The sequence below is a fragment of the Oryx dammah genome, unplaced genomic scaffold, assembly GCF_014754425.2.
Source record: "Oryx dammah isolate SB20612 unplaced genomic scaffold, SCBI_Odam_1.1 HiC_scaffold_3, whole genome shotgun sequence".
Lineage (NCBI taxonomy): Eukaryota > Metazoa > Chordata > Mammalia > Artiodactyla > Bovidae > Oryx > Oryx dammah.
Window position 1 is genome coordinate 98280217 of NW_024070187.1, and position 14943 is coordinate 98295159.

General features: G+C 40.6%; 1 protein-coding gene across 1 annotated transcript in view; it reads left to right on the forward strand.

Moving 5' to 3' along the window:
• CDS1 (CDP-diacylglycerol synthase 1) overlaps nucleotides 1-14943 on the forward strand; it is a 76696-nt gene that overhangs the window by 14880 nt on the left and 46873 nt on the right. The window contains exons 2-3 of the mRNA XM_040237259.1: nucleotides 266-393; nucleotides 14222-14318. Of these exons, the coding sequence (XP_040093193.1) occupies nucleotides 266-393; nucleotides 14222-14318 (225 nt within the window). The remainder of the gene's footprint in view (nucleotides 1-265; nucleotides 394-14221; nucleotides 14319-14943) is intronic.

Consider the following 14943-nt stretch of genomic DNA (forward strand, 5'->3'; position numbering starts at 1 on the left):
TGGTAAATTTCTGATTTAGATAATATAGAAGTTTCTTTTTGTGTTTTTTGTTTAAATTAATCCTTTATGTTGATAGACTTTAGCAGGGACTTTACTAACTAGGATGTCCAACAGTGCTTGCATATTCAAGATAAGTTAATAGTTTTTTTTTTAAGTTATGGAAATGAGAGTTGGTACTCTGAGCAATAAAATAGATGTATTGGCAAGCATGCACTTTTTTTCCCTTTTATTTTGCAAAGTGATTTTCTTTTTTCTTTAATTTTAGGAAACAGATATTGATGACAGATATGGAGACTTGGATTCCAGAACAGATTCTGATATTCCAGAAATTCCACCATCCCTAGATAGAACCCCCGAGATCCTCAAGAAAGCTCTGTCTGGTTTGTCTTCAAGGTATGATTGGTTGAAGGTCAATCTAAGGGGTGAACAAGATAAGCTGTGAGGTTATCCTGGACCATTTCTTACACTGGTATAAGAAATTCCACTTTTTGTGAGTTTTAGAGCTATGAGAGAACACTTTTACATTTTTCACCATACGTGAGCACAGTGTTGGAGGCTTGATATACATCTTTTCATTAATCTTTAAATTCTTAAGTTTTAGAAAACCAAGTCTGAGAGGTTAGCTGGTGAATGTTATAAAGCTAGTAAGTTGTGGACCTGACATTTCTGCCCCTGTCTTCTGGGTTTCTGAAGCCAGTGACCCATTTATCACATCAAGTTGCCTTTTCTGATACTGGGACATCAAATAAAGAAAATTCTGTATCCTCTGTCCTGTGTTTTCAAATGCTAGGTGGAAATAGGTAAATTTTTTCCTTCTAATGGAATTTAAAATCACTGTCCAAGATGCCACAGCACTTTATCATTTTGTATTTCTGTTATACCTTTAAATGTCTAAAAACAACCTAGTTTTATATTGTCCTCCATTGTAATATGAATTATACAATTTATAAGGGCAAAATAAGTGTAATCTGTTACCCAGATGAACATATAAAATCTTAAATATTGGTACAGAACACTCTTTCTTCAATTTCTTAATACTGTGACACACAATAAGAGGTTTGTTTCCCACCATGCCCCAGGAGAGACACAAATTATATTTTAACCGCTGGAAAAATGGTATGAAGCAATTCTTGCCTTAACTGTGTGTGATGCACTGTGATTTCTCATATTTTTGATAACTGTTCTAGGTTCTTGGACCAAGAAATCCTGGATTACTAAATTGATTTTTACTACCCATGGGTCATAACTTGAAGTTTGAAAAACACTGATTTAGTCATATCTAGTAAATAAAATATGAACTTTTCTGATTTTTAATTTCCTAGAGGATAGCCATATTAGAATAAACCAGTTCAAGACAAAGTTTTCATGTTTTTTAGCCAACAGAAAAAAATTTTGCTGTCCCTTATTAAAAGCATGATTATTGTTTTAATATTTCTTGTTCCTAGTTGTTTTCATGACCTAGTTCACAGATGTACCTTTGCTTTAAAATCTCACCTGGTCTATTTTGGATCTGGATTCTTTTCTGTGTTGATGTTATATAAGAGTAATGCTGGATTCCTGTGTGTCATTCATAATAAGATTTTCCTTACTATTTTTTTTCCTGGCATAAAGCAACAATAGCAGGTAATAGTAGCTGGTATTTATTGACCATGTGTATTTGCTAGGTGCTTCTCCAAGCACTTTACTTGTGTTGACTAATTTATTATCACATCAACCCTGTAACACAGTTGTGGTTATATTACACCTGTTGTATCAATGGAGAAACTGAAGCACAGATATGTGTCATATCCAGGGTCATGTGCAAATGACCTGGCTAAGTGATAGAGCCACATTCTGAAGCAAAGCATTGCACTCTATTTATGAAAGATTTCACTTTTAAAAAATAAACAGCAGGTAATAAATGACTACTTTGAATTTTCTCAAGAAACTTCTCTGTAAAAATTAAATGTATGTTGTAAAATCTATGTTTTACACCTTTTATCCTATTTTCATTTAATACCCCAAATAGTCTGCCTTGCAAAGATTTAGAAGTTGTAGATGCAAAGGAGTAAAACTACTAATTGCATAAGAAATGTACCTGGATTGCAGGAAAAAACCCTGTAACCCTCCAACTGAGACATTACTGATGAAAACACTGTGATGTTTATCTTTGAAACTTTTTTTTTGCACTGTGTGCATATGTGTGCCTGTGTGTGTAACGTAAAAGCAGCATTGTACTCCTTTCTGCCTTGGTATTTTCCTTTTCATTCCATGGTATTAGGAACAACATCCTTAAATATATGTAAATACTTGAATGGCTACATGATAATATATTCCTTGTACAGCTATAGTTCAATTTACTTAACAGATGTTGCTAGACAGCCAATTTCTAAATTTTCACAATTAAAACCAACTCTGCTTTAAATGTACGTTTTTATAGCTAACTTTTATTTAGCATCCATAATTATTTTCTTCAGATAAAATTTTTAAATTTTATTTATTTTTTAATTGAAGGATAATTGCTTTACAGAATTTTGTTGTTTTCTGACAAATACCAACACAAATCAGCCATAGGCATACACAGGTTGCCTCCCTCCTGAACCTCTCCCCCATCCCACCCCTCTAGGTTGTTACAGAGCCCCTGTTTGAGTTCCCTGAGTCATACAGCAAATTCCCATTGGCTGTCTGTTTTACATATGGTAATGTAAGTTTCCATGTTACTCTCTCCATACATACCCTCTCCTTCTTGCCCCCGACCCCATGGCCATTAGTTTGTTCTCTATGTCTATTTCTCCAATGCTGCCCTGCAAATAAATTCATAGGTACCATCTTTCTAGATTCCATATATTTCTGTTAATATACAATATTTATCTTTCTCTTTCTGACTTATTTAACTCTGTATAATAGGCTCTTGATTCATCTGCCTCATTAGAACTGACTCAGAGGTGTTCCTTTTTATGGCTGAGTAATATTCGATTGTATACATGCACCACAGATTCATCCATTTATCTGTCGATGGACATCTGGGTTGCTTCCATGTTCTGGTTATGGTAAACAGTGCTGCAGTGAATATTGGGGTACATGTGTCTTTTTCAATTTTGGTTTCTTCAGAATATATAACTAGTAGTGGGATTGCTGGGTCATATGGTGGTGGTTTTTTTTTTTTTCCCTAGTTTTTTAAGGAATCTCCATACCATCTTCCATAGTGACTGTATCAATTTATATTCCCACCAACAGAAGGTTCCCTTTTCTGTATACCCTCTCCAGCATTTATTTGTAGACTTTTTTATGATGGCCATTCTGACTGGTGTGAGTTGGTTGGTATCTCACTGAAGTTTTGATTTGCATTTCGCTAAATCTAGATGTTGAGCATCTTTTCCTGTGTCTGTTAGGCATCTGTATGTCCTCTTTAGAGAAATGTCTATTTAGGTCTTTTTCCCACTTTTTGATTGGGTTGTTTGTTTTTTGGTATTGAGTTATATGAGCTGCTTGTATATTTTGGGGAATTAATCTTTTGTCGATTGTTTCATTTGCTATCATTTTCTCCTTCTGAGGGTTGTCTTTTCACCGTGTTTATAGTTTCCTTTGCTGTGCAGAAGCTTTTAAGTTTAATTAGGTTCCATTTGTTTACTTTTGTTTTTATTTCCATTACTCTACGAGGTGGGTAACAGGATCTTGCTTTGATTTATGTCATTGAGTGTTCCACCTATGTTTTCCTCTGAGAGTTTTATAGTTTCTGGTCTTCCATTTAGGTGTTTAATCCGTTTTGTTTATCTTTGTGTGTGGCATTAGAAGGTGTTCCAGTTTCATTTTTACATATAACTGTCCAGTTTTCCCAGCACTGTTTATTGAAGAGGCTGTCTTTGCCCCATTGTATATTCTTGCTTCCTTTGTAAAAATAAGGTACCCATAGGTGCATGGGTTTATCTTTGGGCTCTCTATCTTGTTCCATTGGTCTATATTTCTGTTTTTGTGCCAGTACCATACTGTCTTGATGACTGTGGCTTTGTAGTATAGTCTGAAGTCAGGAAGGTTAATTCCTCCAGATCGTTGTTATTTCTTAAGACTGTTTTGGCTATTTGGGGTCTTTTGTGTTTCTATATGAATTGTGAAAACTTTTTTCTATTTCTGTGAAAAATGCCATTGGTAATTTGATAAGGATCACATTGAATCTGTAGTTTGCATTTGGTAGTATAGTCATTTTCATAATATTGCTTCTTCCTACCCAGGAACATGGAATGTTTCTCCATCTGTTTATGCCATCTTTGATTCCTTTCATCAGTGTCTTATAATTTTATACATACAGTTCTTTTGTCTCCTTAGGTAGGTTTGTTCCTAGATATTTTATTCTTTTTGTTGCAAAAGTGAATGGGATTGAGCCCTTAATTTTTCTTTCCAATTATTCATTGTTAAAATATAGGAATGCATGCAAGTGATTTCTGTGTATTGATTTTGTATCCTGAGACTTTGCTAAATTGACTGATTAGCTCTAGTAATTTTCTGATGGTATCTTTAGGGTTTTTTATGTTTAGTATCATGTCATCTGCAAACTGTGAGAATTTTACTTCTTTTCTGATCTGGGTTCCTTTATCTCTTTTTCTTCTCTGATTGCTGTACCTAGGACTTTCAAGGAGAAGGCGATGGCAGCCCACTCCAGTACTCTTGCCTGGAAGATCCCATGGACGGGGGAGCCTGGTGGGCTACAGTCTATGGGGTTGCTAAGAGTCGGACACGACTGAGCAACTTCACTTTCACTTTTCATGTTCATGCATTGGAGAAGGAAATGGCAGCCCACTTCAGTATTCTTGCCTGGAGAATTCCAGGGACAGAGGAGCCTGGTGGGCTGCCATCTGTGGGGTCGCACAGAGTCAGACATGACTGACGTGACTTAGCAGCAGCAGGACTTCCAAAACTATGTTGAATGATAGTGGTGAGAGTGGGAACCCTTTTCTTATTCCTCATCTTAGAGTGAATGCTTTCAGTTTTTCACTATTGAAAATAATGTTTGCTGTGGGCTTATCATATGTGACCTTTACTATGTTGAAGTAGGTTCCTACTATGCCCATTTTTTGAAGAGTCTTTTTTTTTAATCATAAATAGTTGCTGAATTTTGTCAAAGGCTTCTTCTGAATCTATTGAGATTATCATATGGTCTTTATCTTTCAATTTGCTAATATGATATATCACATTGATTGATCTGTGTATATTAAAGAGTCCTTGAATCCCTAGAATAACCCGACTTGATCATGGTGTTTAAGCTTTTAATGTGCTGTTGAATTCTGTTTGCTAGAATTTTGTTGAGGATTTTTGCATCTATATTCATCAGTGATCAGTCAGTTTAGTTCAGTCACTCAGTTGTGTTCAACTCTTTGTGACCCCACGGACTGCAGCATGCCAGGCTTCCCTGTCCATCAGAGCTTGCTCAAACTCATGTCCATCGAGTCAGTGATGGCAATCATCAGTGATTTTGGCCTGTAATTTTCTTTTCTTTTGTTTTGTCTTTGTCTGGATTTTGGTATCAGGGCGATGGTGGACTCGTAGAATGTGTTTGGAAGTGTTCCTTTCTCTGAAATTTTTTGAAAGAGTTTTGGAAGGATAGTCATTAGCTCTTCTCTAAATGTTTGACAGAATTCTCCTGTAAAGCACCTGGGCTTTTGTTTTTTGGGAGATTTTTTATCACAGTTTCGATTTCCGTGCTTGTAACTGGTTTGTTCACGATTTCTGTTTCTTCCTGGTTCAGCCTTGGAAGACTGAAGTTTTCTAAGAAGCTGTCCACTGCTTTCAGGTTGTCCATTTAATTGCCATAAAGGTGCTCATAGTAGGCTCTTATAATCCTTTGTATTTCTGCACTGTCTGCTGTAACCTCTTCTTTTTCACTTCTAATTTTGTAGGTTTGATTCTTCTCTGTTTTTTCTTGATGAGTCTGGCTAAAAATTGGTCGATTTTGTTTATCTTCTCAAAGAACCAGCTTTTAGCGTTATTCATCTCTACCATTGTTTCTTTCATTTATTTCTACTCTGATCTTTATGATTTCTTTCCTTCTGCTAACTTTGGGATTTTTTTGTTGTTGTTCTTTTTCCAGTTGTTTTAGGGGTAAAGTTAGGTTATCTATTTGATGTTTTTCTTGTTTCTTGAGGTAGGATTGTATTGCTGTAGACTTCCCTCTTACAACTGCTTTTGTTGCATTGGAAAAGACTCTGATGCTGGGAGGGATTGGGGGCAGGAGGAGAAGGGGACGACCGAGGATGAGATGGCTGGATGGCATCACGAACTCGACAGACGCGAGTCTGGGTGAACTCCGGGAGTTGGTGATGGACAGGGAGGCCTGGCGTGCTGCGATTCATGGGGTTGCAAAGAGTCGGACACGACTGAGCAACTGAACTGAACTGATAGGTTTTGAGTTGATATGTTTTCATTGTCATTTGTTTCTAGGAATTTTTTTATTTTCCTTTTGATTTCTTCAGTAACCTGTTCATTATTTAGAAACATTGTTTAATTTCCATGGGTTTGTGTTTTTACAGTTTTTTTTTCCTTATAATTGATATCTAGTCTCATAGCATTGTGGTCAGAAAAGAGGCTTGATATTATTTCAGTTTTCTTAAATTTACTGAGGTTTGATTTGTGACCTAAGATGTGGTCTGTCCTGGAGAGTGTTCCATGTGCACTTGAGAAGAAAGTGTATTCTTCTGCATTTGAATGGAATGCCCTGAAGATATCAGTGAGATTCACCTGATCTAATGTGTCGTTTTAAGGCTTGTATTTTCTTTCTAATTTTCTGTTTTGATGATCTGTCCATTGGTGTAAGTGGGGTGTTAGAATCTCCTAGTACTATTGTGTTACTGTCAGTCGTCTTTCTTTTGGGTCGATCCCTTGATCATTATGTAGTGTCCTTCCATGTCTCTTGTAATAGTCTTTATTTTAAGGTTGATTCTGTCTCATATGAGGATTGCTACTCCAGCTTTATTTTGATTTCCGTTTGCATGGAATATCTTTTTCCAGCATCTCACTTTCAGTCTATATGTGTCTTTAGGTCTGAAGTAGGTTTCTTGTAGACAGCATGTATGTGGGTTTTTGTATCCATTCAGCCTGTCTCTGTCTTTTGGTTGGAACATTTAATCCATTTACATTTAAAGTAATTATTGATATATATGTTCCTATTGCCATTTTCTTGATTGGGGTTTATTTTTCTTAGATCTTTTTCTTCTCTTGTATTTCCTGACTAAGTCCCTTTAACATCTGTTGTAAAGCTGATTTGTTGGTACTAAATTCTCTTAACTTTTGCTTGTCTGTAAAGCTTTTGATTTCTCCATCAGCTTTGAATGAGATCCTTGCTGGGTAGTTCTGGCTATTTGGTACTCTCTAGGGTTAGGAATCTCTGGTAGTCTAGGGTCTTGGAGTCAGCACTCTGGATCCATAGGCTCAGGGCCTGATCTCTGGCTGGAAATGGAGATACCACAGGTGGTTTGTTATTGCATTAAATGGGATTAAAACAAATACACAAAAATGAGAAACAAAAGGCATAACCCAGACAAATGGCAATTACAAAATCAGGCAAATAAGTAAAATAATGGAATTTACACACATACATATACACCCATAAGCAAAACCAAAACAGTCCAAAAAAAAGTGCAATAGATTGGCCCAGTGAACAAAGGAAATCAAAAGTGATATCCACCAGTTAAGAACATAAGTAACTAAAGCACAAACTGGAAAACAAAACTAAAGATGTTAACTGGGGAATTTTTAAAGCAGTGAAAACAAAGCTGACAGATATGGTGAGAAAAAGAAAAGAAAGAGAAGAAAGAACTAATAGAAACGCAAAGTTTAATAGAGGTAGCTAAAGATTTATATGTATTAAAGATTAACTGAAACAGGAAAAGAATAGTAGGAAAAAAGAGAAAGGAATAAATGTAGAAAAAATAATAATAAATTTAAAAAATTAAAATTGAAAAAGAGAAAGAAAAAAAAATAAGGAAAACTCCACAGAACTGTAAAAGGCCAATACAGAGGCTGAAGTATGTAACAAAAATAAAAAATGTGCTTTAAAAAATTCTCAAAAGCTTAAATAGATTGAATAGTACTAATTAAATTGACAACTACAACAATAGAGGGAAAAAAAGGAAAAGAAAAAAAATCCAGAAGCAACTACAGAACAAGTCAAAATATAAAAATAATAAATGTTCAGGTGTTTTTCTTGAGTCTCTGCCATCAGCGTCTGTTCCCTCAATGGGAGTCCCAGCTCACCTCGCCTCCCTGGGATGCCCTCCAATATTGCTGGTCTCTGGACCTGCTTCCGGCAGCTCATACTCTAATCCGGTTCTACTCCTGTGTGTTCTTGCCTCTGATGTCCACAGTTGTCAGAACCAGTGCGTTTTCTTTTGTCAGAATTCTCATTGTCCTTTCATGTATTCCATAGCCACAGAGTCAGCCTAGTTGATCATGTGGATTTAATCTGCAGCTTGTACAGCTAGTGGGAAGGTTGTGGGTCCTCTTCTTAGTCACCCTGCCCCTGGGTTTCAGTTGTGATTTTATATCCACCTCTGCATGTGGCTTGCCCACAGGGGTTTGCTCCTAAGGCTGCCCTGGAGGACTTGGGTCTGCCCTAGTGAGGGCCAGGTAGGGGGTGGCACAGCTGCTTGGGTCATGGGGGCCCTGGCAACAGGTACTCAGGGGAGCCGGAGGTTAGGGCAGCAGGAAATATTGTGCTCTAGAAGGATATGGCAACCCACTCCAGTATTCCAGCCTGAGAATCCCCCCTGGACAGAGAAGTCTGGCATGCCATAGTCCACAGGGTCACAAGGAGTTGGCTATAACTGAAGTGACCCCGTGTGCACAGACGCAGGACTTTTTCTGGTCTCTGGCAGCTCTGTCCCAGTGGGGATCATGCACGGAGGTGGCACGGTTGCTTGGATCACGGGGACCCTGGCAGTACTGGCTATGCAGGAGCGCCGGCGGCTATCGTCACAGGACATGTGGTGCTATTAGGGCTTTTTCTAGCCTGTGGCAGCTATGCCCCAGTGAGGACTGACCGTGAAGATGGTGCAGCTGTTTTGGCCTTGGGAACCCTGGTGGTGCCAAGTGTGCAGAGACATGGACTGCCTCAGCCGCAGGAGCTATGGCCCTCAGTTCAGTCTCTCAGTCATGTCCAACTCTTTGCCACCCCTTGGACTGCAGCATGCCAGGCCTCCCTGTCCATTGCCAACTCCCGGAGTTTACTCAAACTCATGTCCATTGAGTCAGTGATGCCATCCAACCGTCTCATCCTCTGTCCTCCCCTTCTCCTTCGGCCTTCAATCTTTCCCATTATCAGAGTCCTTTCCAATGAGTTAGCTCTTTGCATCAGGTGGCCAGAGTATTGGAGTTTCAGCTTTAGCATCAGTCCTTCCAATGAATATTCAGGACTGATTTTCTGTAGGATGGACTAGTTGGATCTCCTTGTAGTTCAAGGGACTCTCAGAGTCTTTTCCTAGCCTCTGGTGGCTGGCGATCTGAAGGCCTCTCTGGCTAATGTTTCTCCATTGCTCTGCCCATTCAGGCACTTAGAGGGCTCCCCTGCCTGGGGTCCTCTGTTGCTCAGTGTGTCAGGCACATAAAGGGGCCCCGCTGACTGGGGTCCTACTCTGGTGTTCTGTGCATAAGGCACTAAAAGGGCTCCCCTGGTTGGGGTCCTTCTCTGTTGTTTGGGCGTCGGGCATTTGATGGACCAGTCTCTCTGTTGTTCAGCTGCCAGTGTAGGTGTGGAGAAGGAGGCTACGGTGATGGCCCCACCCCTACGCATGACTCAGGAGTATCCGCTTGCCTTCATGGCTGCCTGATTTTCCTCCGCAGGCATTTCCCACCACAGTCTCCTCCCTCATGTCCCTTGGGCCAATTCCCCACAGTCAACAGCAGACCTCTCCCTGGGATTGCTCCACGATCCCTACGCTTCAGCTCCCAGTTGCTGTGCCTTCTGGGAAACACACGTCCTTGTCTGGGGTACCTATGGCTACGGCAAGGATTGTCTGTGTGATTCTCATTCCATTTGGGCTGCCACAGATCAGCTGCTTCGCTCTCAGCCTCAGTTGTTTCTCCTCTGGTTGTGGGGATCAGACCCCTGCTTCAGTTCCCCCACTTGCTGAGTGCAGTTCTTCATCATACCGAGTTTTGTGTGGTCCTAGGATTTCTTTTCCGGTGGTCAGTTACTCCTGTCTGCTCTCAGCTGGGATTCTGTAAGTACTTCTGTGTCTGAAGGTGTATTCCTGATGTATCCATGGAGAGAGATGTACTCCACGTCCACCTACTCCTCTGCCATCTTGTTCAAAGTCCACATAAAATCTTTAAAGTGAAGTTCCTTGGGCAAGATTGATGTTCATTTTTAAGACTCTAATATATAATGCCAAAGAGAGCATTAGCCATTGACACTGGAAGGAGCTTGAAAAGTCTTCAGTCCCTTGGCAGGTGTCCCAGTCTGTTTCTTGACCTTTGCATGGATCTGCGGAAAGGAATATTCATTAGCCAGCGAAGTGGCTGGTTTTCTCCTTGAGTGAAGAGCTTCTTCAGCAATGAATCTAACTTAGTAGTTCTTTCCAGGGGCGATGCCTTGGGTTTTGTACCATCCCCCACAGCCTGTGAACATTTGGCAATGTCTGGCTTCCCAGATGGCTCAGTGGTAAAGAATCCACCTACCCACACAGCAGCCGCAGGAGACGAGGGTTTGAACTCTGGGTCAGGAAGATCCCCAGGAGGAGGAAATGGCAATCCACTCCAGTATTTCTTGCCTGGAGAATCTCATGGACAGAGGAGCCTAGAGGGCTACAGTCCATGGGGTCACAAAGAGTTGGACACAACTGAGCATACACGCCCAGAGACGTTTCAGGTGTCACAGTGAGAGAAGGTGCTGGTAGCACCATCCTACAGTCCACGGAACAGCTCTTCACGGCAGAGAATGGTGTGGCCCAGACGTTACTAGTGAAGGTTCAGAGACCATGAAGATAACCCAGGCATAGTCTTGCTGGTCTCTTGTACTCTGTCATACCATCTTCCTTCTCCCTGGGAACCTGCACACTTCCTGTCCACTTCCTCCTAAGGCTGGTAGATGGGGTTTCTCCAAAACCCTACTCTTTATTAGACGGCCCATCGAGTTCTTGTGTGTTCTCAAAGGGTGCCTCTGTGCTCTGATTCTTGGCTCAGATAACTCCCTTGTTAGCCTCGGTCTTTGACAACTCATGATGCTTGTACCACAAGGAAAAAAAAAATTGTTGTTTTATTACTTTTGAAATAAAAACGCCTAAAGAGTTGTAGTAACAGTAAGACATTGTGCACCACATAACTAATCTGAGCAATAAGTGTGTCATCGCTTTAGATAATTGCTTTTAAGGACACTGCTTGTTGTTGTTGTGTAGTTGCTTCAGTCATGTACAACACTTTGCGACCCCATGGACTGTAGCCCTCTAGGTTCCTCTGTCCATGGGATTTTCCAGCCAAAGAACACTGCTTAATTAAATACTTTTTAGAAATTTCATTTCTAGCTCGCAGAGGTCTTGGAGACAGGAGACTTGAATGAAGCTCTCCTATATTGGTTCTCAGTTCCTTGATCTAAAACAAGCTGTGAGGTGATGACTTGGACTCAAAATTAAGGCTTCCTCTAAGGTGATCATGGTGGCATGGTAAAGGAAGTCAAGAATTTTGAGTTTGGAACTAGACCTTCCTCTGGATTTTAGTAACAGTGGTACATACATTTTGCATATCAGAGCTCTGTTTGGCAGAGAAGACAATGGCACCCCACTCTAGTACTCTTGCCTGGAAAATCCCATGGGAGGAGCCTGATAGGCTACAGTCCATGAGGTCGCTTAGAGTCAGACACGACTGAGCGACTTCCCTTTCCCTTTTCACTTTCATGTATTGGAGAAGGAAATGGCAACCCACTCCAGTGTTCTTGCCTGGAGAATCCCAGAGATGGGGGAGCCTGGTGGGCTGCCGTCCTTGGGGTCGCACAGAGTGGGGTCGCACTGCCGTGACTCAGCAGCAACGGAAGCTCTGTTTGGAGTTAAGGGCTTCTCCCTTGGGAGGTAACTTTTGGTTACCTTATCAGTAGCTATATATTATGTTTAAATCTGTGCTTTTATGTGCTTAACTTTGTATTAGGTTTTCTTGGGAGGTTTGGGGAGTCATTTAAATTACAATAAGGCAAGTAAGTCTTTGATCTTGTTGGGGAATTTTTCTGGGAGTAGCATTGGTATAATAAAAGAGAGTAGGTCTCTGTTTAAATCTCTGGTTCTCTGATGTTCAAGGCCAGCCCTTTAGTGTTAGAGGTGCACATAGACCTTGAAGTTCCCACCAAGGACTGATTTCTGACACTTGGATAGTGCCCTTTGTCTGAAAAATGTTCTCAGTGATTCTGAGTCTGAGAATCAGTTATGAAGGAAGGCTGAGTACCTTTCTGAGATTCATGCAAACAAGACAGGGTTATTACTCACAGACTGGCTTGTGGTCCTTTATTTACCTCTGACTAGCTCTGTGACCTAGCTCAGTTTCCTAATCCATTCATTCATCCTTAAAGAGTTTGTTCTATAAAGCCAAATGGAACCTCTCAGCTGTAGCTTTTCAGCACAGCCCCAAAGCTTTCAGTCTCATGAAAAATGTATGAGTCTACATGTGGAGTTAAGCAGGAGAGGGAAATAAAGTTGGGTAAGTACAATTTGACAAACTTGTGCAAAACCTTGAAAACAATTTAAAAGAGCTTGGATTTAATGTTGGCATTTTAGGTCTTGTGTGCAGAAAGGATGTGATCAAAAGGATTATTGAGAGAAGAGTAGATCTGGGTATCCAGACTATATAGGAGAGTGACTGAAGACAGGGAATGTAACTAGTGTTTGAGAAATGAATGGAATCAGCTAATATTTCTGTGATAGAGTGGAGAATACTTAGAATAGGGTGTGCCTATGTGTTATCACATGTTGGGTCAAAATGTCCGTGAATAATTTAAGTGTTATAATTTCAGTTAATAGAAATCAGAAATTATTGAGTAGAATGTGAAATGAATGTAGAATGAATAAACTCAGAGGGCAGGAATTTTAGATTCAGAAAGCATATCTTTCTTTGTTGTTGTGATTGTTGTTCAGGCGCTCAGTCATGCCCGACTCTTTGGAGCCCCATGGACTGCAGCATACCAGGCTTCCCTGTCCTTCACTGTCTCCCACGCTTTACCCAAGTCCATTGAGTCAGCGATGCTATCCAACTATTTGATCCCTTATTGCCTTCTTCTCCCCTCTGCCCTCAGTCTTCCCCAGCACTGGGGTCTTTTCCAATGAGTTGGCTCTTTGCATCAAGTATTAAAAGTTCAACTTTTAGCATCAGTCCTTCCAGTGAATATTCCTTCTATAGGTGTTATTAGAACAGTTTGGGTTGTTTCATACAGTGTCTGCTGACATTTTTCATGACAGCCACAGAAAGAGTGCAGCTATTTGTAAGGTACACTAGGGGTATGTGTGACGCCCCTGGGTGGGGGGAGATCGGCTTCCCAGGCCCTTACTGACAGTAGAGGGTTAAGCAGGTAAGTCACTCTCAGCTACCAGGGACCAGCCAGGTTTTTTGCTTAGGGGAGCTCTGCTCTAAGAACCAGCAAAGGCCCAAAGAGAAGAGAATACCGCTGAAGGCTCTGTGCTTCAGGAAAACAGGCTGAAAGAAGTTGAGCTGAAAGAAGTGACCTTCTGGTTGTCCTGTCCTCAATGCCTGACCTCCCCACACCTTCCTCATTTTCCTGAAATTGCTGGTCTCTCCAGTTTCAGTTCTGCATTGCCCTTTCTTGACATTTTCTCATTAGAAGGCCATGCTTTCTTTTATACCCCACCTTAACATCATTACCGTTTATATCAACCACCCCGAAGGATGGACATCCTTTGAGTGGGCTATCACCTGGCCCCTCCTTCACATCTGAATGACTTGAGGTGGTATGTGTAGACATCCTTGTTGGCCACCTCACTTCCCAGCCTCAGAGGATCCATCCTCATTCATGTGGAACATGAGCTGGTTTTTCCTTTTGGCAGACATAATTTTCACCTTTCCTTTAGCTCTCAGTGACTGAGCAATTGCTCTTGGTTTGCTTGGTTGGTAAATGTTGTTATTGTACAAGGCAAAGTAGGTGCGTGGGGATTCCTGAAGTGTAGTTAAGGGAAATCTGTTAAGTCTGGCAATTTAGTAGTGAAACAACACGCAAACATGTAAGAATACACCGATGCTAACTTTACAAACATTTCCTTTGTAGATGGAAAAACTGGTGGATTCGTGGAATTCTTACTCTGACGATGATTTCATTGTTTTTCTTGATCATCTATATGGGATCCTTTATGCTGATGCTTCTGGTAAGTGTTTCGTGTTTGCCCAAGTGTCTCTCGCTTCCTTTTACAGCATTAATATTGAAGTAATTTGAGTATGTCCTGAAAAAGAAGGTGATTCAAGACTTGGTAACAGCAAGTTTAGTTCCTTTAGACATTTTCTGGTTTATGAAATGGCCTTGACTAATCTTTTCCACTTGCAAATTGGCCATTCAGTGTGCTCTTTAAGCAGAGACCAAGTACATATAACAGATACACAGCTTTGTGTCAGAAACTGTGCCAAGCTTTCAGTAGAAAGAAATACACACACGTCTTCAACATATGTGACTATCAGCTAGGTCCCTGACTTCAAGAGACTCAGTCTGATGGCAGAGACATGTAGATAGCCATATGAATAAAGAGTATAGTAAATGAGTGAAATAAACTCTGTGATCTTATTGGGAATACACAGTAAAAAACAAAAACAAAAAAACAAAATTGTGCCAGGCTCTTCCGGGGAATGGTGCAGTGGGGCTGAGAACAGCATACCTGTGCCTGCCCTCGTGGAGCTTACTGTCTACGTACTAAAGAATTGATCAGATACATCATCACAGGCTGCAGTAAGCATCTGGACAAAAGAATAGGAAGGTAAGAGAGCAGAGGGGGTGCTGGT